We start from the raw sequence: 24,347 nt of genomic DNA, 5'->3' as shown, positions 1-24,347 counted from the left end.
GAAACTTTGTGTATAGGCATACTTCGGCTTCCGTGTGACCTCATTATAAAAGGCCACAGAATCCCCGATCTACTGGGCCCTAGCGGAGTGCCCAAGACTGTGCCAGCCCCTGTCCTGGTTCACCAGCGCCCCTGTCTGTCCCAGAGTTCGAGTGCTTCTGTGGCTTGTGGCGGCGCGGTGTGGAGAGACAGGCAAAGGGTCTGTTTTGTATTCTAAATGTGTGGCCTTCGTGGGCAAGGGCCACTCGGTTGTGTGTGTTTGCCTTGCCAGCGCCTCGCTGAACAAACGGTGGTGGGGTTGGCTACTGCTCCGCAATGTTAGCAGTGGAGCGTGGGCGGATGCGAGAGGGGGTGCGAAGGGGAAGAGGACCCGCACTCTCCACCACCACCGGCCTGGCGGGGCGAGCTGCGGATAATGCAAAGCCCCGAGAAAGAGGCAGCCAGGCATTGCGGGAGGGGGTGTAGTGGAGTCCGAAGACCTACTCCGATGTAGCTGCTTTTCCGTCTGGCAGCTCTTGCCCACTACCTCTCTAGAGAAAGGCTACCCCCGTAGTACTGGGTCCCCAGTGCCTCCTCCCTCGCCGTCTGGCGGGGAGTTGGTGGAAGGGAGGCCGGGCCGGAGACGTGCAGATGTCCAAGGCCTGTCTCTCGCCCACCTGCTGCTGCTGGCGGAGAGGGACAGTCACCCCGGACTTCCTGCGCCCTGGACGCTGGCATCCATCCGGCTCTCTCAGGGGCCTTCATTCCGGGTATCCAACTCGCTCTCGGGTCCCCTAGCTTGGGGGAGAAGCCAGGGGCGGGTGGGCGGCGATCTGCCTTGGAGCCCAGCCTTCTGGCGAACAAGAAATCCGCTAACTCCGCGATTTACTGCGGCGTACAGAAAGCAGAGCTTTCGCTGGCGCGCGGTCCGCGGCCTCGTTCCCTTTGTGCTTCGACGCGGCGGGACCGGCCATCAGGGCCCGCCTTGTGTCGGAACCGCCGCTCCACCCCGACTTAGCAGGGGAGGAAAGTTGGAAGAGATCGGCGCGCCTGGGATGTGTTTGTCATCCTGGGGCCGGCGCTCAAGAGTCTGAGAGAGAGAGAGAGAGGGAGAGACCTAGGAGGGGAGGGGGTGGGAGGGAAATAAGAGGAGGGGGGAGAGGAGGGCCGCGGAGGAGAGGCGGGCACTAGGGAGGGGCGAGGGGAGCGCCAGCGAGCGGGAGAGGGAGCCGGGGAGGAAGAGGGAGAGGGCGAGGCGCGCCTGGCGGCCGGGTTGGCTGCGGCCGCCCAGAGGCTCCTGCCAGTCCTCCCACCGACTACACCCCGCGAAGGAGGAGCTTCAGGCGCGCACAAGGCGTCAGAATCCTCAATTTCCAACTTAGCATCTTGGCAGGACCTTTGCGAAGCCAAAAGCAGAGCCCCCCAGTGCAAAGAGCGAGGGGGAAAAAGAGAAAGCAGCAAGGGAGGGGGCGGAAAACCCTGCCGGGGCGAGCGAGGCGCGCAGAGGAGCGGGCTCGGCGGCCGCAGCCGGAGGCGCGCGGGAAGCCAGCGAGGAGGCGCCGCGGGCCGGAGCCCGGGAGCCGGGGCCCGAGGAGCGGCGGCCCGGGGCAGCCGGAGACCAGGTGCCCGCCCGCACGCCCTCGCAGGGCGCCGCCCGGCTCGTTCGCGGCCGCGGCGCGGAGCGCCCCATGCCCGTGCGTGGCCATGTCCTACCCGCAGGGCTACTTGTACCAGCCGTCCGCCTCGCTGGCGCTCTACTCGTGCCCGGCGTACAGCACCAGCGTCATCTCGGGGCCCCGCACGGATGAGCTCGGGCGCTCGTCGTCGGGCTCCGCGTTCTCGCCCTACGCCGGCTCCACCGCCTTCACGGCGCCCTCGCCGGGCTACAACTCGCACCTCCAGTACGGCGCCGACCCCGCGGCGGCGGCAGCCGCCGCCTTCTCTTCGTACGTGGTGAGTGAGCGGGAGCCGGGGCGGGCGAGGGCAGCTGGGGCAGCTTGGGGCGGTCGGGGGCTGCGGGGGACACGGGCCTCGGCTCCACCGCGGACCGCCCCTGCCAAGCCTCGCGGACCCTGCAAACTTGGGCGATTGTCTCCCTCGGCTTCGCCCGGGCCTCGGGCTTAGGAGTTGCTCGGAGAGAAGAGCCGCGTCTTGCTCGGATCGCTGAGTTGGCGGAAAGGGTTTTTTGGGGAGAGGTCGCTGCGATTAAAGAGCAGCATTTGGTTCAAACGTGAGCTCCAGGCCGCCCTGCACATTTTACTTTCTTTCTTTCTTTTTTTTTTTTTGGTTTTGCCATTTGGAGAAAGTAGTTCAAAAGAAATAGACCCGAAATCTGAACAGAAGCGTGCTAAGTCTGTGTAAATGTGTTTGGCCTCACCTTTAATTAGTCCTCCAAAATGTTGCAAATCCGTAATCCTATCTTCGCAATCCGATTTGGAGGTATTAAATTTCTGAAAAGTCGGGCGAGCTGCGGTGCATCCGGGATTTTTCGGCCGGGTGCACTTTCTGGAAAAGCGCCTTGGCTTCGGTTTGGGGTAACACTTTTGGAGGGGTGGGAGTGCCGAGGCAAGGCTTAGCTTTTCGTTTGCCTTTCTCTGTGGGGAAAAAAAGTCCTTGACTTCCTTTGCTCACCACCCTTGCTCCCAACGCGCAACCACTCGGGCGCGGAGCGCAGAGTCGCCGCCGCTGCCCAGGCCTCTCTCTGGGTAGAGGGCCCGGCCGCGGTGGCCGGATCTGCGCACGGGGGGAGGACGTTCCCGGGCAGAGGGGGGCCTACCAGGGGCCAGGGAAGCCAGGACGGCTCCAAGCGCCCCCAAGGACTCAGGAGTTGGCGCCCCCGCTTCCTTATGAGGAGGAGGAGGGGTTGCCCCAGGGTCTGAGCTCTCCAGCCCTACCCCAGGGGAAGCCTGAGTGCGGGCCTCGCAGCCCGAAGACCCCTGGGCGCAGGGAAAGTGTCTTTCGGTCGCCCAGGTGGCACTGGGGACCGCGGCCCACTCTCACTTTCTCTCTGCCTGTTCCCTGCAGGGCTCTCCCTACGACCATACACCCGGCATGGCAGGCTCCTTGGGGTACCACCCGTACGCAGCACCCCTGGGCTCGTACCCTTACGGGGACCCCGCGTACCGGAAGAACGCCACGCGAGACGCCACCGCTACGCTGAAGGCCTGGCTCAACGAGCACCGCAAGAACCCCTACCCCACCAAGGGCGAGAAGATCATGCTGGCCATCATTACCAAGATGACCCTCACCCAGGTGTCCACCTGGTTCGCCAACGCGCGCCGGCGCCTCAAGAAGGAGAACAAGATGACGTGGACGCCGCGGAACCGCAGCGAGGACGAGGAGGAGGAAGAGAACATTGATCTGGAGAAGAACGACGAGGATGAGCCCCAGAAGCCCGAGGAAAAGGGCGACCCCGAGGGCCCCGATGCAGGTTGGTGGACGCGGGAAAGGGTGCGTTGAGCAAAAGGGGGACTGGAGAGGGGGCGCACAGGGCCTGGAGGTTGAGGGCAGGGGTCTTTGCCTTTGCGGGCGGGGACCTGGGCCCCGCCGCGCGGCCTCCGCGCCTCTGACCGCCTGGGTTTCGCCCGCAGGAGGAGCAGAGCAGAAGACGGCTTCAGGCTGTGAACGGCTGCAGGGGCCGCCCACCCCCGCCGGCAGAGAGACCGAGGGTAGCCTCAGCGACTCGGATTTTAAAGAGCCGCCGTCCGAGGGCCGCCTCGACGCGCTGCCCGGGCCCCCCCGCGCCGGCGGGCCCTCCCCGGCCGGGCCTACGGCAGCTCGGCTGGCCGAGGACCCGGCCCCTCACTACTCCTCGGGCGCGCCGGCTCCGGGCCCACACCCAGCCGCGGGAGAGCTGCCCCCCGGTCCCGGAGGGCCCTCGGTCATACACTCGCCGCCACCGCCACCGCCTCAGGCGGTGCTCGCCAAGCCCAAACTGTGGTCTCTGGCGGAGATCGCCACATCCTCGGACAAGGTCAAGGACGGGGGCGGCGGGAGCGAGGGCTCTCCGTGCCCACCGTGCCCCGGGCCCGTAACCGGGCAAGCCCTAGGAGGCAGCCGCGCGTCACCAGCACCGGCGCCATCGCGCTCGCCCTCGGCTCAGTGTCCCTTTCCAGGCGGGACAGTGCTGTCCCGGCCTCTGTACTACACGGCGCCCTTCTATCCTGGCTACACGAACTATGGCTCCTTCGGACACCTTCACGGCCACCCGGGGCCCGGGCCAGGCCCTACAACGGGTCCGAGCTCGCATTTCAATGGATTAAACCAGACCGTGTTGAACCGAGCGGACGCTTTGGCTAAAGACCCGAAAATGTTGCGGAGCCAGTCCCAGCTAGACCTGTGCAAAGACTCTCCCTATGAATTGAAGAAAGGTATGTCCGACATTTAACGCGGGCTGCGTCGGTCCTGGACTTTCCTAATTTATTAAAAAAAAAACATGGCCTTGGCAGTTATTTTTCCATCAACATGAGAGAAAAACAAAACTACCCCTCCTACTAAAAAGTTTATAGTTCCTGGAGATGGATGACATAAAAATGTAAACATCTCCACACACAAACAAAAATGTCTTAACCAACTGAAAAGAAAAATTTAAAAAAGGATTTGTATTAAATCTTATTCTGTATATTTAATGTAGCATTTTTGTATTTAAATTGATAACTCAATATCTTTGAAGTAAATTATGAAATTAAGACACCTGTACAGGCATTTAATGTTTTTTTTGTAATATAAATATATACATTTGTGTTTCCCCCAAAACTGTTTAATAGTTTAAAAATACAAGTTTAATTTAATTTTTTACACCTATTGATTTTTCTGGGTATGAGCTAAAGTATTATCACAGAAAGGAAACAGGTTATACTCTTAGATTTAAAAGGTAAAAGAAACTGCAGCCGCCTTTGTAAAATGCAAAATATTTAATTAAAAGAGATTTTAACATAATCAGAGCCACTCATTACTTTTTAGAAGCCACAGTAAACTGTCCATCGCCCTGGACAAAAGGTGCAAACTGCAGCTTTTTTTCGAAGTGGGGAATGAAAGGTTCCACTGAACCTAGTGTGCCAGCGGGAAACAGTAATTAGGCTTCGAGCCCCGGGGAACCTGGCCCTGCCCGGAATGCAGATTTGGATCACTGATGCGGGCTGCTGTGGGGAGATTGGACCCTGGAGGAGGGAGGAGAGAGACCCAAGTGTGTGCCCAGAAGGGAGAAGAGATGGCAAAGGCAGCTACAGACACGCACCACCCGAGCTCCATTGCTTAACCTAATTACTTCCAATCAGTGTCGTGTTTTATGCAAAGCAATCAGCTGGTGAACTTTGCTAATGAGTTCGATTTTATGCCGGATTTAGCCCTTATTACTCTTTCAAAGGTGCTCTGGGCTAATGCGGGCGGGAAGCGTTAGGGGGTGACAAGGAGAAGGCTTTCCCAAGTCACTGTCTTCTCTACCCCTTCAAAATTGGGCATTGATCTCTTCGCTGGATTTGATTAGATTAGTAAATGTTCCATCCGCGACCGTGCGGGTGGTAGGGTGGTAGGCGGCCGGGTAGATTCCCCGCGCAGCCGCGGGGCTGGGGCCGCGGGACCAACGAGGGGACGGTTCCCCCCTTTCACAGGTAGGTGTCACACTTGTCCTGAATTACAAGCCTGCACTTTGCAGAGTCGGAGATTGGAGAGAGAGTGGGCGGAAGTGGGGGAGGGAGTGCCATAGGCGCTTGGGGGAAGCAAGGGGCGCCCCGAACGGACCAGAAGAGCCCCCCCGCCCCACCCCCAAGAGCCCCTTTTTGGACAAACGGCATTCAAAAGTTCGAGGACGTTTGCCTAGATAATGAGGCCGTTGTGGACTTGATCAGGCTTGTCACTTTAGCACTCTTCCCATCTCGGATTCAAGAGTCCGAGTAGCTACAAAAGTATTTTTGAGGTTTTATTTTCTCCGTCTAATCCCGCATCTTTCATCGCAAAACGAAAAAGCAGGTTGCGTCTCAATCCCACATGAGGAAGAGATACCGCCCTGCGCCCGAGGCCCGCCAGCACAGTCGGTGCTCGCGTCTCCATTTTGCGCGGGAGATGGGGAACCGCGGACTTGTGGAATTTCGTGGGAAATTTTCACTGGTCGGGGGAGGGGAGGCTTTACAGCAAAAACATACCCCAGCGAGGGGAATTAATTTGCTCTATTAAACCCAAGCCTGAGCGTAGAGAGAATGTGTTTGCACATAACACCGGTTTAATTAGGCTAAATCAAAACTCACATATTTGCACTTCTACTCAAGACCACTTTAACCCTGTTTTTTAAAACACAGCCCAAATTTTCACCGGAGTTTTCACTTTTGCTACTTTTTTTTTTTTTTAACCTGCAACGGGGCTCCTTTAGCTTATTCGAATTTAAACAAGTTTGAAAGCAGCATTGTCCAGATGTTTTCTTGAACAGCAGTCGACTTCAGTGTTTAAATTAGTGAGAAAATTCACGCAGGGAAAATGGTTTCAAAGCTGGAAGTGTGAATGATTAAATATGCATGAGACGATCGTATTTTATTTTGTTCCTTTAATTATAAATGATTTTTTTAAACAATTGAATTCCAGAGATGACTTGCCCTACCCCCCGCGCCCCAGCCCCCTCCATCCACCCCCCGACAGCCCGGTTCACAATCAGCTTTTTCCCCCCTGTTGAATATGCAGCCCCAGGAGTCACCTTCTCTTCTAAAAAAGTCAGAAGAATAGGCCAGTCGCCTTCTCTTAAGAGAGAGTTTAAGGACGACATCAACTCTGCGGGATTTGGAAGCACTGGCCCTAAACCCTGCCCAACGATTTTAAAAAGAAAATTGTAGGCCTCCTTGTGTTCTCGGGAATATGCAAATGGCGCGGCGCGGGCCTCCCGGGTCTGATTGCCGAGGCTCCGGGCTGGGAGCCGAATGCCCGCAGGAGCTGCCTGGGAACGGGAACTGCGTACCGGGGAGCCCGCGGCGTTTCTCCCCAACGAGGGGCTGCGCGAGACGCCTCCCGGCTGCGCAGCGAAACCGCCAGAGGCTGGAAGGCTGGTGCCCACATCGCTGCCCCCTGTCCGCATCCCTCCTGCCCTTGGCCTCTGCAGGGTCGAGGGTTTTCTTTGCGTACTTCGTCCTAAATACAAGCCCCAGATTAAGTTTAGGGTTTTCTCCGTTGCAGAGCTGGGTTTCGGTGGCCAGTGGTTTTTCTGTTGTCTAGACACTTCTCAGTTTGGGGGCGGCCTGCTGGGCGGATCGAGGTATGTGCAGCTAGGAAATGTCTCCCGCGTTTAATCCCAGAAGTAGATGCGTGTCTGTACGGTCCCAAGTCCCTCCTCGAGCCTACGAGCCTCAGGCTGGCCGCATCTTGGGCCGTGTCGAAGGCGATGCTCCTTGCAAGGGGCGCTGGGGGAAACCTTCCGGCGTGTGTCAGGGGTTTGTTCGCAGACTTGGACTGGGGCGCGGAAGTTATGCGAAGCAGCGCCTAATACACCTCGGTGCTGGGGTAGGGCGGGCATTTGTCACCTGCGCTTGGCTGCACTGGTTGCAGCCCCCAAGCAGAGCCTAGCTTGGCACTAAGGGGACTAGGAGTCGCTGAACCCCTGGCAACAGAGGCCACAGGACCACTGAGTGGGGTCCCTGCAGTCAGCCCCACGAGGCAGCGCCAAACTGGGGACCGGCTGGGTTTCTTCCCTTACCCCCCTGTGCAGGGCCGAATCAGCTTCTGGGATTTGGGGTGAGGAGCCAACAGCCCAGTCAATCCCCGAGGGCGCATACTCGGGCATTGAGGTGAGGCTGCAGAAGGGGCCCTTTCTCCTTCCCGCTCTTCGGAACGGGGTGCCAGGGCCCGAACTGCTGTTCCCCGGCCTGGGTGAGGGGCCTTCATCGAGGCCTCCTGGTTTGCAAACCCCTGAGGGCCTCTCATTCCCTGAGATGTGCACAGCTCTTGGAGCCTGGAAGTTTGGGGGCTGGGCTGGGGTGGTCGTGCGAGCGGTTTCAGAACTGGCCGTTCCTACCAGCCCACCTGTCCCGCCTAACAAGCTGCCAGCTGGGGCGGAGGCACAGAACAGCGCCCTGCAAAGCGCCCAAAGTGAAAGGAATGTGATTGCGCTCCCAAGAGGGAGCCGGAGGCGGATGCAGTTTAGGAAGGGCGCCGCCTACTGGTCCCCGGGCACCACGCGGCTCGCAGAGAGGAGGAGTTAGGCGACACCCAGCTATGCCCTCCACCCACAGCGGGGCCTTAGCTCTGGACCCCAAGAGGGTCAAACGTAAATTGCTCCGCCATCCCACTCGCTTCGGCCTGGGACCCAGGACCCAGTTAAAATTGGGGATTCGGAAAGCACAGCCTTCAACTGGAAGAGTATTAACCCTACAGATTCCTGCCACGGCTTGGGCACAGCCTTTAAAACCTGGCGGCAGGCAGTTGAGAAATACGCGGGCTGCTGGAGCAGCCTGCGGGGAGGGGGTGGCCGCAGCGGTGCGCAGCCCAGGCAATGCCGGTACTCCCGCCCCGCTTCAGGTGCAGGTATTCCGTTTCTGCTGGCCTTTCCACTCCCGACCTCTGGGCCCCGCACAGTTTTAATTTGCGGTTTGGCATGTCGGGGGTCTACGACGCAGCCGCGCCCCCAGAGATCGTTTCTATCTTTTGGCCTGTAGGTTGGACATCTTTAGGAAAAGGAAAAACAAAACAAAACTACCCTCGAATTCTTCAAACCCTATTTCGAAAGCACCTTTAATGAGCTCGGCGTGGCAAAGGAGGAGGCTCTCACCTGGACGTCCCCCTCTACCCATCCAGAAGCGCTAACGGGAAGTCTCAGCTGGTTTCCCCCGGTGCAAGGATGTTGGGGACAGCGGGGGGCGCGCCCTCTACCTGACTTTCGCCTTCTTTGCCACTCGGCCCCCGAATAGGAGGAAAATCGGCCCGACCGGAATCTTGCCTCCTGCTCTCCCCCACAAAGTGGCCAAAGCTGTGGGACTGTTCCTACACCCACCCCACGGGTCTCCCTTTTGGACCAGGCCAGAGCTAATCTCCTTTTCGTTTTCGCGCTAAATGCGACTTGGGTCCCAGGCACGAGGTGGGACCCAGGTTGTGGCCTAACACGATCGCCTCGGGGACCGGGCTGCAGCTCTGGCTGCACACCCAGCGCTGGCCGGCCCCTCCGGGCCGTTGGGGATCTCCGGCCTCCCATCGGCCGCAGGCCCCAACCCTGGGTCCCCAAGGCCGCCCTCCCGGCCGCGCTCGTTTCCGGCGCCCGGACGAGCCTGGCGCTCCCAGACGCCACTTTTCTCAGTGAAATCTGCTTTTATTTGCTCCGAGCAAACCCCGGGCTCTCAGAGCTCTCGCCTGATGGATGCAAATGTAAATGTGCACTTATTTAATTGGATCAGGCCCCAAGATAAAAGAGATAAACGGCTCCCCGTTTGCTAACTTATTTTCCGAGGCATGCAGCGCCGCGTGGAGGGGAAGCTAATGAAGGAGAGGCGCGTCGCTGGGCGCTCGAGCGCTGGTCGGTCGGCTCGGTTTGGGCGGCGGCTCCTCGTCCATCTCCTCTGCATGCGCCCTGCCCGCCGGGTAGGATGCCCTTGGGGCTTTCTGTGCAAAGGGACGGGAAAGTTAGAAGGCGCGGCTTCGGCTTCGCGCTTGCAAATACCCAACCTCTCGCCACAGTGTTCTGCGGTTTTTACCCAACTCTCCATACTGGAGTCCTACTGGCCGGGCCCATTCGATAGAAAATCCTTTCTTGCTCCCCTCCCCAGGCGTCGTCTTTCACCCCAGGCGGGGGTTTCAGAAAGAAAGACGGGAGGGACGTGGAAAAGGCCAGGGGCGTCCCCCACCTCCACCCCAACCCCCGGCTACCAGGGTCCGGTGGAGTCGCCCTTTAGATGGAAGGACCACCCTTCTCTGTTCCCAGATGGCCCTCTTTTGGATCCTGGGATTTCTTTCAGGATTGGCGTGGATAACCCCCCCTCCCCCCATGTATGCCCGCAATGCGCACAACCCTTCAATAGTTTCAAAGGGTCGCAGAACCCGGACATCCAGACTGTAGGAGAAAGGGCTGCTTGGCTCCCAGCTCCAATGGGCGGGAGTTCAGAACTTCAGCACCAGTGCGTCGGTCTCCGCCATCCTCGACAAATTCGTTCCCCAAGTTTGGGCCTCGGTTTTTCCGGCAAAGTTTTTCTTCCGTTTAGAAGGGTGGAGGAGGAGGTCTGGGTGGGTGAAGGCAAGAGGCCGGCCGAGACAGACTGCGGAGGATGGGTGCAAAGGAGCCTGGGAAAGGGGGCACCCTTGGCGGAGACACTTGCCGGGTAGCCCCCAGAGGCTAGGCTGGGCAGGGCTGGGACTGGTGAGGCCCGGCTGGTCAGGGCGGCCCGGCCGCGTCCCATCCCCAACGCGCTGATGGATTGGCTTGTCAGGAGAGCTCTGTGCGCGGAGCCCATCAGAAAGCACTTACCTCGCTAAACTGAAATTACTGTCTTTTCAGGGGCTAATTTGTGTAACTCCCATGGAGGGGCTTGGAGGGGGTTTGATGAGGCATAAAATGATGATTAATGAATTTATTGGCCGCTGCTCATCAAACAACGGCTGGAGAGCTCCGGTCCACACGGGGCGGCCTGGCAGCGGCGCTCAGCACAGCTGGGGTTCGGCCTCCGGGGGTTCAGCGCCTGCAACGGTTTTCTCTTGCACCCAGCCCTGGCCCTGGGGGCTTTCCTTGACCTTAGCTGCTTTCTGCTGACCAGCCTCGGATTTGGGGCGGGGGCTCCAGCCATGCCTCCATCGCCCCCTGCGGGCCAGCGGCTCAGGCGGGGGTGGAGGTGGGAGGAAGCCAGGACTCCAGTGGCTGCAGGCCCAGAGGCGGACAGCACCTCTCCAGCGTCCTAGAAGCCAGGACTTGAGTGTGACCAGGGCACCCCAGGCAGTGTGAAGATGGAGATGTAGGCTGTTGTCCAGAGGCGTTACAGTGTACTGGTTGGGTCCTTGGGCCTTGGTGGCTCAATCCTACCTCCCTCTGCAATTTACTAAGCTGTGGGTCCTTGGGCAGATCAGATAACCTCTCTGAACTTCAATGGCTTCCTCTGTAGAATGGGCCTGTACCACCCCTGTTTTGTGAGGTTTCTAGTGGGTGGCAGATAGTCATCCTTCAATACAGTTATTAGGGTCATGCTCTCTTAGCACTTCACTTCACTGGAGATGCTAGCCAAGGCCTGGGGGGCAGGGGAGAGGGTGAGAGACTGAGGCTTTGGGTTCTGACTTGGGGAGAATCCTGCCAGAACGGCTGTTGCTCTTTAGCACTCTTCCCCTTCCCTACCTCCTCTGGCTATACATCACTCTCTGGGGCTTGATTGGAGGGGGACACTGGGGAGCCTGGGAAGGCAGCTCCGATCACAGCCGAGCTTTGGGGAGCTGACCGGACCTGCCTTGGGATCCCCTATGGGGGCAGAATTGAAGTTCAAGTTAGTTCACAGGACAGTTCAGACCTCCTCTCATTTATATATAACCCACCCTTTTTCTGCAGGCTCCTGTCCTTTGGAATGTGTCCCCAAGTCCTTTTAGCCACTTCCTCTAGTCTCAATCAAAAACCTGCAGCCCACAAACTTATAAACTCAGCTTGGAGTCTTTACTTCCCCTGCCTACCTTGTACCCCGCACACTGCCCCACACAGATCTCCCAACAACTGGCTCTACCTTTGCCTCCCTGGGACATCCTGCCCTGCTGAAGCAGAGCACAGGGAAGCCCTTGGCATTGACCTCTCCAGTAAGAGGCTTGGTTGGCCTCCATATTAGTGCAGCTCCACTTAAACTATTTTTTTCCCTTCCTGCAACATACATAATTGAGCATCTATAATATGCCAGGTTCATTGTTCTAGGTGCTGATGATGCAGCAATGAACAGAGCAAAGTCCCTGCCCTCCTGGAGCTTACATTTTAGAGGGGTGGGCAGAAAGTAAACAAATAAGTGTGATAATGGCTTATCACAATCTCCAGGTGATGAGTGTTAGGAAAAAAATTAAGTAGGGTTAGGACATGGACGGGAGTGTGATCTTGGAGTGAGGGCAGTCTGGGAAGCATCCCCTAGGAGGGGGCATTTGAGCAGAGACCTGGAAGAAGTTAGGGAATAGGCCAGGCAGGTATCCCAGGGGAGAGAGTTCTGGGCAGAAGGCATAGCAGGTGCAAAGATCCTGAGGTGGGAGCAGGTTTGAGCAACACCAAGAAGACTTCTATGGGAGGGGATTAGACCAAGGCAAAGCCAGGTTCAGGTTATATGGGGCCTCGTAGGTCCTGGTGAGATCTTTGGATTTTATGATGTGACAGAGAGAGAGGGAGAGAGAGAGGGAGAGGAAGGGAGGGAGGGTTTTGAAGGGAGAGACAGGATCAAATTTATGTTTTAAAGGCATCCTCCTATATGAGGAGCTGAGACTCTGGGAGGACAAGAGTAGAGGCAGGGACCAGTTAAGAGGCTGATGGAGAATTTAGGGGGAGGTAATGGAATGCGGTCTTGGTCCAGCATGGTAGCCGGGGAAGTGGGGAGAAGCAATCAGGTCTGGGCCATATTCTGAAGGTAGTGTCAACAGGCTTTGTTGATGGATTAGATGTTGGGAATAAGAGGAGTGGAGTTCTAGATGCCTCCAAGAATTTGAGCCTGAAAACCCAGAGGCATGGGGTTGCCATTTGCTGAGATGTCCAGCGGTAAGGGAGGAGCAGGGAGTTTTTTTAATTTTTCTGGAGAAGGGGGAAGTAAGATACTCATTGACCTGATCCCCAAGCCCTTTGGCCCAAAGGAGTTGCTCTCGTAGACACGCTGGTCATCCAGTGTCCAGGCCAAACCCTGAAGTGAACAGATCCTGCCGCCTGAGACCAGAGATCTCAGACCTTTCTAACCCCATCTCCCCTTTTATTTCTGCCTTTTTTTCCTTTCCCTTTTTCTTTTTTTTTTTATCAGTGGAGAAACTGAGGTTCAGGAAGTGAAAATGACTTGCCCAAGCTCACACAGTGAGTTTATAGGCAGCACCGAATCGGAAACCCGGGTCTCCTAACTCCTAGGCTGTGTTCTCCCTCTGTCTCAGCCAAGCTAAGATCTCCCGGATATCTGTATTTTAACGGAGAACTCCTGGAAACAAAATGCCTTAACAGAGAGGAATGAATTTAGAATGGTGGCGTCTCAGACACTGTGACAGGCTGTCAAGGGAGATATTTTTAGGCAGGGCCGGGAAATATCTTAGCCCTCCTCCAAAGCTGCTGGAGGACAGACTGCCTCCTCAGCACTCTGTGTGTGAAGTACAGATGAGGGAAAAGCTAGGAGTATGTCATCTCTCCCAGATACTCAACAGCAAGGAAGTGCTAGGACTTCTGCCCCTGCCAAGGAGTGTTTACTTCCCTAAATAATTGCCATCTGAGAAGATTTGCTCCTTTCTCCTGTTGGAAGTGACTGCCTGCCTGCCCACAATGATCTCACATAATGCAGCAAAAATGAATGTTCCTTTGCCCATCATTTTACAGAGCAGCTCCTAGCAAACAGATTTGAATTGGGGACAAGGACTCCAATCATAGGTCTTTCATGCATTTATTTTGTATTTCTTTCTTTCTTTTTTTTTTTCAATGCCTCACCTTGACTGTTTTTTGCTTTTTTTTCCCCCACCTCAATCCTTTTCTTGACTCCTTGTGTCATATATATGGTCGTCAGCTTGGGGATTTTTTTCTGTAAAAACTATCAGTGGCTTTGTCCCCAAGGGAACCCACAGGCCCTTAGGAATAGCATCTCAATGTCTTTCAAGCAGAGTGAGACATCTGTTAGCCCTAGATTCCAAATACCCTCACAGTTCCAGAACATCCCAGACACCTTCCCAGCTAACACAGTTTGACATCAGACTTACCACACAGTTGTCATTGCTGAGACTTTTTTTTTTTAAGGTCCAGACCACAAGGTTTTTTGTTTGTTTGTTGGTTGGTTGGTTGGTTGATTTCATTTGCTTTCTATTTCTATTCAGCATCTAAATCCAAACCCTGTGGTAATAGGTGGCTCTTTTTCTAAATACTCATACATGCAAAGATGTTCATGGGTAGTTGAGGACTGATTTTCCTGGATCACATAAAAGAGTGGATGAGTGGCGACTTGGAGAAAAGGGCTCTTTGGGAATAAACACCACCTCTTTGCGCTTATGAACAATGTGGTAGAAAAATCGTTGGCCTGGTTTATTTTGGTTGGTGGAGGTTTTTTTTCCCCCTCTCTTCAGACATTTTTTTCTTTCTTACTTTCTTTTTTCTTTTTAATTTTTTTCTTTTAATCTGGTAAGTGCCAAACAGGTCCTAGAAAATGTCGGAGGAATGTCTGAGAAGGCTCCAAAGGACTCGAAATTGCAAGGAAAGAGTCCTTACCTTGCTCGGTGTTCCCCGAAACTTACTCATTTGAGCCCCGCCCTCCCAATCCTTGTCATAGCCTATGATTATTGAAACTACTATTTCCAGAATAATTTCCTTTGAATTTTGTCACCATTTACTTATATTGGAAGGAATGTTTATACCACTACAGTCACTGAAAAACTAGTATCACTCGCCATCAATGGAAGACAATTATTAAGAAGCCAGTTAATTAAGTGAAGTTCTTGGCTTTGAAGGCAACTGGCGTCTCTCAGGGCCTCTGGTTGTTCTAGAGGTGACTGCAACCCCATTCCTTCTGCTTCGCCCATGATGATGTGGGTCACATGAGCATCTTTTCACCCACACCTAAAGTCATCCTGTGTCCCCCCCAGAGATGTGCTTCCCACACTTTAAAAAATAGTAACTGCCCATTTTACAGATATGGAAATTGAGGCCCTGAGAGGTAAAGCAGTTTGCTCCAGATCACACAGCTTGTTGGTGACAGAGCAGCCAGGGATGGCTGCCCCCTGTCCCCCCCCCTGCTCCCCCTACGCCCTTTTCTTAATGAATTCCTTGCACTGTAATCCTCATCTCTGGGTGAGCTTCTGGGGAGGCAGGACCGAGATGGGAGAATCCTTACAAACCTCGTAAACTTCTGTTCCTTCCATTCCACTGGTTCTGCAAGGCCTGAATCTCTTTTTTCCTATCTGTGGGTCATTCTTTGGGGATAAGAGGCTAAGACCCACAACCCAATATGCTCTTTGACGCCACAAAGGACTCTGGTCCTTCTCCATTTCTTCTGCAGGGGAAGAAGAGAGGGTTGGAACCTCCAGCTCGGAGCAAAATTTGGAGAAGGGGTGGGTGGGCTTGAGGAGGTGGATGCGTCTCCCTTTGAGAGGTTCCTGCCCCATCAGTGCCCCTTTTTCCAGATACTTACAAGTGGGAGGTACCCATCCCTCTCCCCTCCTTTCTGAAGCTGGCCACAGAGACACGTGGGAACTTTGTTTAGTGCTAACAAGTAGGGTGTTGTTAGGTTCCCGGCTGTAATATCACTCAAAGATAACACCCCTGTACACACACACACACACACACACACACCTTGCTCCTTTCTCCTCTCTTTTCTTTTCTCCCTGGGTGGGGACCTTCAGCATAGCTTGTTTATTGGGTAGGCCCTCCCTCACCTGCCCTGGAAGGCCTGCCATGCCCCTCAGTGGTGCTGCAGCACACCTGGCCTACATCCAGCCCGCACTCTCACCTCTTCTCCAGGCCACCTATCCACTACCTGAAGTCTATCTCCAGCCAGAAGGACCACAAGCAACTCAAATTCAAAATGTCCCAAACTAGGTTTATCCCTAGGTATTTTATTCTTTTCGACATGATGGTAAATGGGACTGTTTCCTTCATTTCTATGTGGTATATATATATACAGTGGAATACTACTCAGCCATAAAAAAATGAAATTTTGCCATTTGTGACAACATGAATGGGCTTGGGGGGTATTATGCTAAGTGAAATAAGTCAAACAGAGAAAGACAAATACTGTATGATACCACTTATATGTGGAATCTAAAAAATACAACAAAGTAGTGAATATAACAAAAAAGAAGCAGACTCACAGATATAGAGAACAAACTGGTGGTTACCAGTGGGGAGCAGATAGGGGGAAGGGCAAAATAGGGGTAGGGGATTAAGAGGTACAAACTATTAGGTATGAAATAAGCTACAAGGATATATTGTACAACACAGGGAATATAGCCAATATTTTATAATAACTATAAATGGAGAATAACCTTTAAAAATTGTGAGTCACTATATTGTACACCTGTAACTTATATAATATTGTATATCAACTATACTTCAATAGAAACTAAAAATAATAAAAAGAAATATATATAAAAAAGAATAAAGCCAGATAAAATGACAGATGAAAAAAACATGTCCCAAACTAAAGTCATCTCCTTCCCATTCCTAGCCTCACCCCAACCCCAGATTGGCTTCTCTTGCCTTCCTTCATCCAGTGACCCAGTGGAAGGACTTCAGAAACATGCCAACAGTTTCCTTTCCCCAATGCTTCATATGCATCCACTCCCCAAGTCCCATAGATCCTTCTGAGGGATCTTGTTCAACCGTCTCCCCTGCCTACTGCACTAGTCTGAACTTCATCATCTGTCATACTGACCATCACATACCTCCTGAAGGTCTCCCTGCCCCAGCCAACTTTGTAGCACCAAAGTAGAGCCCAAAGCCTGGAGCGTCCTGGGTATTCAATACGTGTTGATGGAAATGAAAACAAAGAAATGGATTCCAAGCCAGTGTACTTGGATTTTTCCCATAGAAATTAATTTTGAAACAGCTCTGGGGTCAGACAGATGTGAATTCAAATCCTGACTGCCCTCTACTATCTTGGGTATATTAATGAACCAGATTAGATGACTAAGAAATCTAAACAGAGAGGCCCAGGACCTGTGGTGATGGAGAAGGTGGACTCTATTGGGTGCCAGACTTCTTGGATTCCGTTCCTATCTGTGCCCTCTGCCAGCTGTGCAACCCTGGGAAAGTTCCTTAACCTCTCTGAAATTCAGCATCCATAGAACAGGGATAATACAGTACCTACCACACAGGGTGAGGATTAAATGAGATAATGGATGCAAAGCACACCGAAGCACATGGTGGACTCTCAAGAAATGTGAGTGCTTACCATTATTACTCAATAAATACGGTTTCATATGATTGCAAATGATTTCATCTGAGAATTTCTAAAATTGTGTAGCATATTTTCTCCATTTCTTAACTACTTCACATCTTTTTGCTGATCAGCAATGGTTAAGATATCTAGCGTGAAAAAAAAATCTTATTTTAAGAATCACTCCTGCTTCCCTGGTGGCGCAGTGGTTGAGAATCTGCCTGCCAATGCAGGGGACACGGGTTCGAACCCTGGTCTGGGAGGATCCCACATGCCACGGAGCAACTAAGCCCGTGAGCCACAATTACTGAGCCTGTGCGTCTGGAGCCTGTGCTCCGCAACAAGAGAGGCCGCGATAATGAGAGGCCCGCACACCGCGATGAAGAGTGGCCCCCGCTTGCCACAACTAGAGAAAGCCCTAGCACAGAAACGAAGACCCAACACAGCCATAAATAAAAATAAATAAATAAATAAAAATTAAAAAAAAAAAAAAAAAAAAAAAAAAAAAAAAAAAGAATCACTCCTTGGAACATTATTTCATTACTTAAACTTTCTGCTGACTCATCTGTTCCGTGGTAACTGAGTCTTTCTTTACCAATAACTTTAATTACATCAATCACTCATTCCCAAAACTGCTGAATAATGAAAATTCTTAGAGGTGACACCATGGACTTCTGTCACAGAAGCAGGGGCTTTTGGAGGGAGATATAATAGGCTTTTCTTTCCTTTTCTTTAATTTTTTTTAATAGCAATCAGTACTTCAAATAGGGAAATATGTTTAGCTTTCATGATTTACTATCTGTCCATCTATCTCTCTAACAATTTATAATTAGGAATGACAGTTCACAACTTCCTGAATTGAATGGAATGGAATTTGCTTCATCTTCTGACATTTCTTAGTCATAAGGCCCATGTCGCCACCTTGGTGATAAAATAAGTGATGTTTGAGAATTCCAACACCAATTCCTTTGCTAAAAGCTGCATAACAATCGCATAGTACAGTTAACATATTACCTGAACAATTATTTTGTTATTGATAATAATAGCTACCTTATTGAGCTCTTAGTGTATATCAGTTATTCTACTGAAGATTTTATGTACATGAGCTCAGTAAAGCCTCATCAAACCTATGGAGTACGTATTATCACTATCTCCGTTTTACAGGTGAAGAAACTGAGGTGCTGAAAGGTTTCCTTGCCTGAGTAAGTGTCAAAGTGACATATGAACCTAGGAATGTCTGACTCTTATTTTCTGTGCCTAGATGGAGCCAGGAGGGAGTTGCTGGCTGTTCTTTGCAGTTTTAGGCAGCAGTTGTTTTTCTGGCTATTCACAGCTCAGTTCTACTGTGAGTAGAATAAGGTACCTGCTATTTGCTGAGCTTGAAATGTTATCTGATGCTACAGAGAAGAAGTGATCCTCAATGTGATAAGGGCCAGGGGCGGGGTGGGGTGGGGAGGGGTTGGCGTGCATCTCACAAAACCCTGTCCCAAAGTGCATGCTCTTCCTCCCTCCCGTCCCCTCCAGGCCCTTGTCCCCTCCCTCTTGGACTGTGACATCAGCCTCCTAATTGGTTTCTCTGTCTCCAGGTTCTCTCCCATCTTTCCATCTACATACTCTTACCTTACTAGCCAGGAGAGAGTAGCCAAAGGAGCTACAGAAGGTTGTAGAGCGGGAGAGTGACAAAATCAAAACTATACTCCAACAGATTCAAGTTACAATTCCTCTCTAAGTCATTTGAAGCTCTTCATCAGTCTGACCCCATTCTCCCAGGTGATCCCATCTCCCTAGACCCTCCTGGGTATCTTGTGCTCTGGTCACACTGGCTAAACAGTCACTTTCGAAGCCCTTTTCCCCAGGCTGGGTCCTCTGCCTGAGAGCCATCACCCCAGTCACCTGTCGAAATCCACTTGCCCTTCAGAGATTGAGTTCAAGTGCTTCTAGCAGCTTCTAGGGCTTTCACAATGGCTCCAGCTCACACTGCTTCCTCTCCACATGGGGCTGCTGCTGAGGAAGAGGCAGCAGAGCACATGCGCTCTAGGGTCAGGGAAAGCTGGGTTTGCATCCCATCTCTGCTACATGCCAGCTGTGTGACCTTGGGCAAGTGGCTTAACCTCTCAGAGCCTCAGTTCCACCAGAGTGAAGTAATGATGATACTATCCATGTCCCGGTTTTGGGTTAGAGGGTGAGCCTGTCTGTGGAGCGCTTTAGAAGTCATTCATTCCAGGACCACATGCAAAGCCAGTGTGTTCTTTGTTCACGTATTAGCATCCACGTGCAGGACTGGAAACAAGATGATTCCCAAAAGCACATGCTTCTGTGAGCTTTGACCTGGCTTTTCATCTTTGCATGTACATTTCCAGAAACACACAGATCTGGTTCTTAACTCTCCTAGGCTATTTGTCTGGAGCCCCATGCTGTTTATCTGACTGACTTTGCAATATATCTTACAATATGACAAGGCAGTCCTTACTTTTTGCTTTTCTTGTTCAAAACTCTTTGACTTGGCTATTTGGGGGCATTTATTCTTCCACACAAGTTTTAGGATGAATTTAACAAGTGTCGAAATCATTAATTTTGGTACTCTTTCCCTCAGTACTGTACCAGGCACGGAGTCTGAGCTTCAGGGTAACAGGTGTGAGAGCACACAGCTGATTCTCTGAGGATACAGGTGGAGAAAGGAATCGAGTGCCTACCAGATTCTATAGAATCTATCTTGGGCACCCTAAGGTGTAGTCTGGGGTGCCCAAGATAGACTTACAGTCAGTCTAAGATGAACCTGAGGGCCCAGATATCTTACCTTGGGTGCAGGGGAGGGGCAAAGATGGTGGCTCTGAGGCAGGATGAGGGAGGGGATCACTACCTGCTCCTGGCAGGGGGCACTCACTTGTGCCCGGTGTTCTTTGCGGGGTGAGGAACTGGCTGTGTGAGGACTTGTACCCACACCCAGTGAGGGAGGTTTCCTCACTTCCATCAGGGTTCCCTTAATATCCCGGGCCCAGTCCTGAGTCCTGACCTTTTCCTAATGCGTGTTAAGTGTCGGGGATTGAGATTGAATTGTGACGAGGAGTGCAGCCTCGGGAGCCAGGCTGCCTGGGTTCCTGCCCTCCACACTCACCTCCCACCTACCCCAGCTTAGCCAATGGCACCACCATCTAGAAACCTGGGACTCAGTCTCGGCTTTTTCCATTTTCTCCAGATCGTCACCTCTGGTTAGGAAATCTGGATTCAGACTTGGTGGATTCAATGTCCTTGATTTTTTTCCTTGAATCTACACTTCGTTACCATCGCCAACATTGTAATGCAGGCCACTGTCATCTCTCACCTCCTCAATGGACTCCCAGCTCTAGTCCTGTCCCCTGAAGTTGATTTTCCCCACTGAAGATAGACTACATATGTGATGATATAATTCTTCTGCCTGAAATATCTATCGGCTCTCTATTGCCCTCATACAAGTCTTGAACTCCAAAGTATAATGTTCCTTTAAACATTAGGTTCTAAACCTGCAAATGGCAAACCTGTTTGCCATTTATATACACTATTTTGCCTCTGGACCTTTGCACGTGCTGTTGTTGCCTCTGTCATGCCCCAGTTCTCACTGTCTGCCCCCCACCTTTCTACAGTCAACCCCTACATGGTTAAAGATCTGTGCTTAAAGTTCCCTCCTCCTTCAGTGCTAAAGGTGTCAAGTTAGGAACAAGCAAAATTTACTAGTTGTGAGACCTTGGGTAATTAATTCATCTCTGAAGTTCAGTTTCTCTTTCTGTAAAATGGGGCACAATCATAATGATAAAAGTCCATTCTAGCTGGACAGTTTAACAGTCATTGTGTGATTCACTGCCTCATAGGATTGTTGTGAGGATTAAAGGAGATCATTGCAGGCACATTTCATAGACCAGTGGAGGACTAAACAGAGGCACAAGGCCCAGTCCTAGCCTTAAGGAACTTTCAATGAGATCAGACTCATACCACCACAGCTGACAGCTCCTTGAGAGCCATTTCCTTCCTTCTCTTTTCCTAAAGGAACTCACTTTTGTGTGGGATGGCAATGTGCCCAGCCCTAGGGGATGGACCGTTTATCTCTAGGCCAGCTGTGATCATTCCATTCTCCTTGCCAGATGCTCACTTTCCCAGCCTCCCTTACAGGTAGGAGGCCATGTGACCAATTCTGGCCAATGAGACGTGAAGAGAATTCTACTAATCTTTCTGAATCTCAATCTCTACTTTTGTAAAATGAGCAGGTGGGATCAAACAGCAGGGTTGCTTAATCCCCCTGTTTTTTTTTAAAGCAGAGGATCCCCCTTTTTTGATTCCAAAAAAATCTTACGTGGAATGTTAATGTATAACAAAGCACAATCGCTCCAATTGAAAGGGAGATTGGAGAGTGCAGTAACTCCATCCTACTCTTCACATCCACAAAACAATACTTGGAAAGCCACTGGGTCAGAGCATCTCTACATCCTATAGTGGATATGTGTTATTTTATTTGTGTATATTTTTGGATACTTATTCTAGTCCAGCATTCTGAATTTCCCTTGGGAACCATCTCTCCCCCTCCCCTGGGTCTAAAAGCTTTTTTAAAATTTTATTTTATTTATTTATTTTTGGCTGCGTTGGGTCTTCGTTGTTGTGCACGGGCTTTCTCTAGTCGTGTCGAGCGGGGGCTACTCTTCATTGTGGTGGCTTCTCTTGTTGTGGAGCATGGGCTCTAGGTGCACGGGCTCAGTAGTTGTGGCTCGCGGGCTCTAGAGCGCAGGCTCAGTCGTTGTGGCGCACAGGCTTAGTTGCTCCACGGCATGTGGGATCTTCCCGGACCAGGGCTAGAACCCGTGTCCCCTGCATTGGCAGGTGGACTCCCAACTACTGGGCCACCAGGGAAGCCCGGTCTAAATGCTTTTGATGAAGTTAACTCAATTTTGATTCTAGGGCTAGACATATGATTTAGGGCTGCCCGACATTCCGTCCTTTTGGATTCAGTGACCGGTTCAGAAATATGCACATGACTCAATGTGGTCCAGAGAGATTGAGGCCTCAGATTTTTATTAAAATTGAAGAGAGGTACAGGCTCTCTTTTCCCATTGAACTTGAACTCTGGGACTATGAAGACCTGAGAACAAAGCCTACATGGAAGGGAACAGAGCTGAGAGATGGAAAGAGACCAGATCTTAGAGAATTTGATCCCTTGGATTAAGTTTTGCCTGAAGACAGACAGACCTACCACTGAATTTTGAGTTTTGTGAGTCAATAAATGTCCTTCGTTTAAAGTAGTTTGAGTTTCACTTTCTACATTTGCAACCCAAATAGTTCCAACTAGTACAGATTCTTTCCAGATCTAGAATCTCGGATCCTCTGAGAGGTAGATATTAAGGCTATTCACAAACTTTCCAGTTTGTCTCATTCTGGGCATGTGGGAGAATTGTACTTCTCCACTGATTCTGAGCGAGGCAGGGCATATGCCTTCCTTTGCCAATGAAATGTGAATAGAAGTGATAGGTGTCACTTCCGGGTGGGCTCTTTACAAGTCGTGCACGATTCACCACTCTCTCTCTTTCCTTCCCATAATGGTGTTCCAGATGGTGGTGGCTCTATCAGCCTGGGTCCCAGACTGAGGACAATATGGAGCAGAGACCCCTGCTGACCCTCGATGGATACGCAGTGTGAGCAAGAAATAAACCTTTGTTGTTTTAAGCCGTTGAGATTTGGGGTCATTTGTTATAACAGCATAACTTAGTTTATCCTAAATAATATACTCAGAATCCTCCCCCTCCTCCTCCTCCCCCTCCTCCTCCTCCTTGTTCTCTTTCTTCCCCTCCTTTTCCCTCCCTCTCCCGTTGCTGCCCTGCTCTGCCCAGCAGTCTTATATAACTCTATTTCTTAACTTATCTTCTGTCAACAGACTATTAAAAGACAACGATGATTGGTCATCTCCTGCCTTCCCAGTGATATTCAAGTGGACGTTGGCAGGAGATCACCAGCCTGCCCCACAAAGCTGTGCCCCTGGCATCATCACCAGTGTCCATCAATTACAGCTGTCAGTCAGTCGACCTCCCCAGCACTGGCCTCAGCAGGAGGTAACTTCCTAAGCAAATTACTGGACTCACAGGGCTCTGAGTTCTGGAATGGAACCTTCTCCAAGAATGCCCATCCATTATCTCAGGAAAATTAACAAGATCCTGAAGTTTCTGCTATGGTAGTCATAACAATACTCTGCCAAGATAAAAAAAAATTGACAATTAAAAATTACATACATTGGCCTTCATTTTTTTTTTAATTAATTAATTTATTTATTTATTTTTGGCTGTGTTGGGTCTTCGTTTCTGTGCGAGGGCTTTGTCCAGTTGCGGCAAGCCGGGGCCACTCTTCATCGCGGTGCGCGGGTCTCTCACTATCTCGGCCTCTCCCGTTGCCGAGCACAGGCTCCAGACGCGCAGGCTCAGTAGTTGTGGCTCACGGGCTGAGTTGCTCCGTGGCACGTGGGATCTTCCCAGACCAGGGCTCGAACCCGTGTCCCCTGCATTGGCAGGCGGATTCTTAACCACTGCGCCACCAGGGAAGCCCCCACCGTTATTGTTAATATGCAATTTCTAGAGTTTATCAGTCATTAAAGCTAATGTACAAGATTCCGCAGCTGGGGTGGAAGTTTGGCAATGACTAAGTTCTTTGAAATCAGAGAAGAAGTAAAATATTCCTGAAGCTTGAGTGTAATCATTGTTATGAGCAGGTATGACACTTGTATAGCTCAGGATCCTCAAATTTCCCTGCTGACATGGCCAGAAAGACCATATAAACGGGTAAAAAGGCCATATGGGAGTGGTTTCGACTGTAGGGGACTTCACAATGCTACCTTTCCTACGTTCAGCACTGGCTGATTGTCACCATCCAGGAATGCAGACCCAGTGTTGTTAGTCCTTTGCTTTTTTTTTCTTTTTCAGGGAAAGTTGAAATCCATATAAATCGTCAACTGCATCACATTTTCCCTAAAATACTCTAACATCCAAGCTTAGCGGGCAGCCACGGGTAGGATGTTTGATAGAATATAACTCGGTCATCCTTATTATCTCTTCCCATTCTGCACTATCTCCATTTTCCAGATTAGGAAACTGAGACTCAGAAAGGGAAAGTGACCTACCCAAAAGGACATGGCCAGACTTTGAAACTCAAACCATAGCTTCTAACTGCTTCTCTTCCTCTGGTGTCCCAGCTGTCTCCTCGCAGCTCAAGTATATGGCAGAGAAACTAATTGTCCACAAAAGAGTCACGCTCCCACTTCTGTAATACAGGGTGTTAGTGGGAAGCAGCCACCGGCCAGAACTACATTTCCCAGCTTCCCTTCTAGGTGAGGTCATGTGACTCATTCTGATAT

The 24,347-nt window shown here is 51.6% G+C and overlaps 1 protein-coding gene across 1 annotated transcript; it reads left to right on the top strand.

Annotated features, from left to right (window-relative positions):
- Positions 1-1,176: 1,176 nt before the first annotated feature.
- On the top strand, positions 1,177-4,887 carry IRX5 (iroquois homeobox 5). Its single transcript, XM_057533443.1, has 3 exons — positions 1,177-1,931; positions 3,003-3,408; positions 3,569-4,887. Exons 1-3 carry the CDS (start codon positions 1,683-1,685, stop codon positions 4,363-4,365), a joined length of 1,452 nt encoding a protein of 483 aa, XP_057389426.1. The 5' UTR covers positions 1,177-1,682; the 3' UTR covers positions 4,366-4,887.
- Positions 4,888-24,347: the final 19,460 nt, after the last annotated feature.

Source organism: Balaenoptera acutorostrata, chromosome 19 (assembly GCF_949987535.1).
Source record: "Balaenoptera acutorostrata chromosome 19, mBalAcu1.1, whole genome shotgun sequence".
NCBI classification, from domain to species: Eukaryota; Metazoa; Chordata; class Mammalia; order Artiodactyla; family Balaenopteridae; genus Balaenoptera; species Balaenoptera acutorostrata.
Note: the sequence above shows the minus strand (reverse complement) of the source record. Positions and strands in the feature narration are given on the sequence as shown.

Bases quoted from the DNA above. Each gene is read 5' to 3' on its own strand.
- IRX5 (XM_057533443.1), top strand. From the start codon at position 1,683: ATGTCCTACCCGCAGGGCTACTTGTACCAGCCGTCCGCCTCGCTGGCG. The intron at 1,932-3,002 runs GTGAGTGAGCGG...TGTTCCCTGCAG, and splicing joins CCGCCTTCTCTTCGTACGTG to GGCTCTCCCTACGACCATAC. The intron at 3,409-3,568 runs GTTGGTGGACGC...TTTCGCCCGCAG, and splicing joins CCCCGAGGGCCCCGATGCAG to GAGGAGCAGAGCAGAAGACG.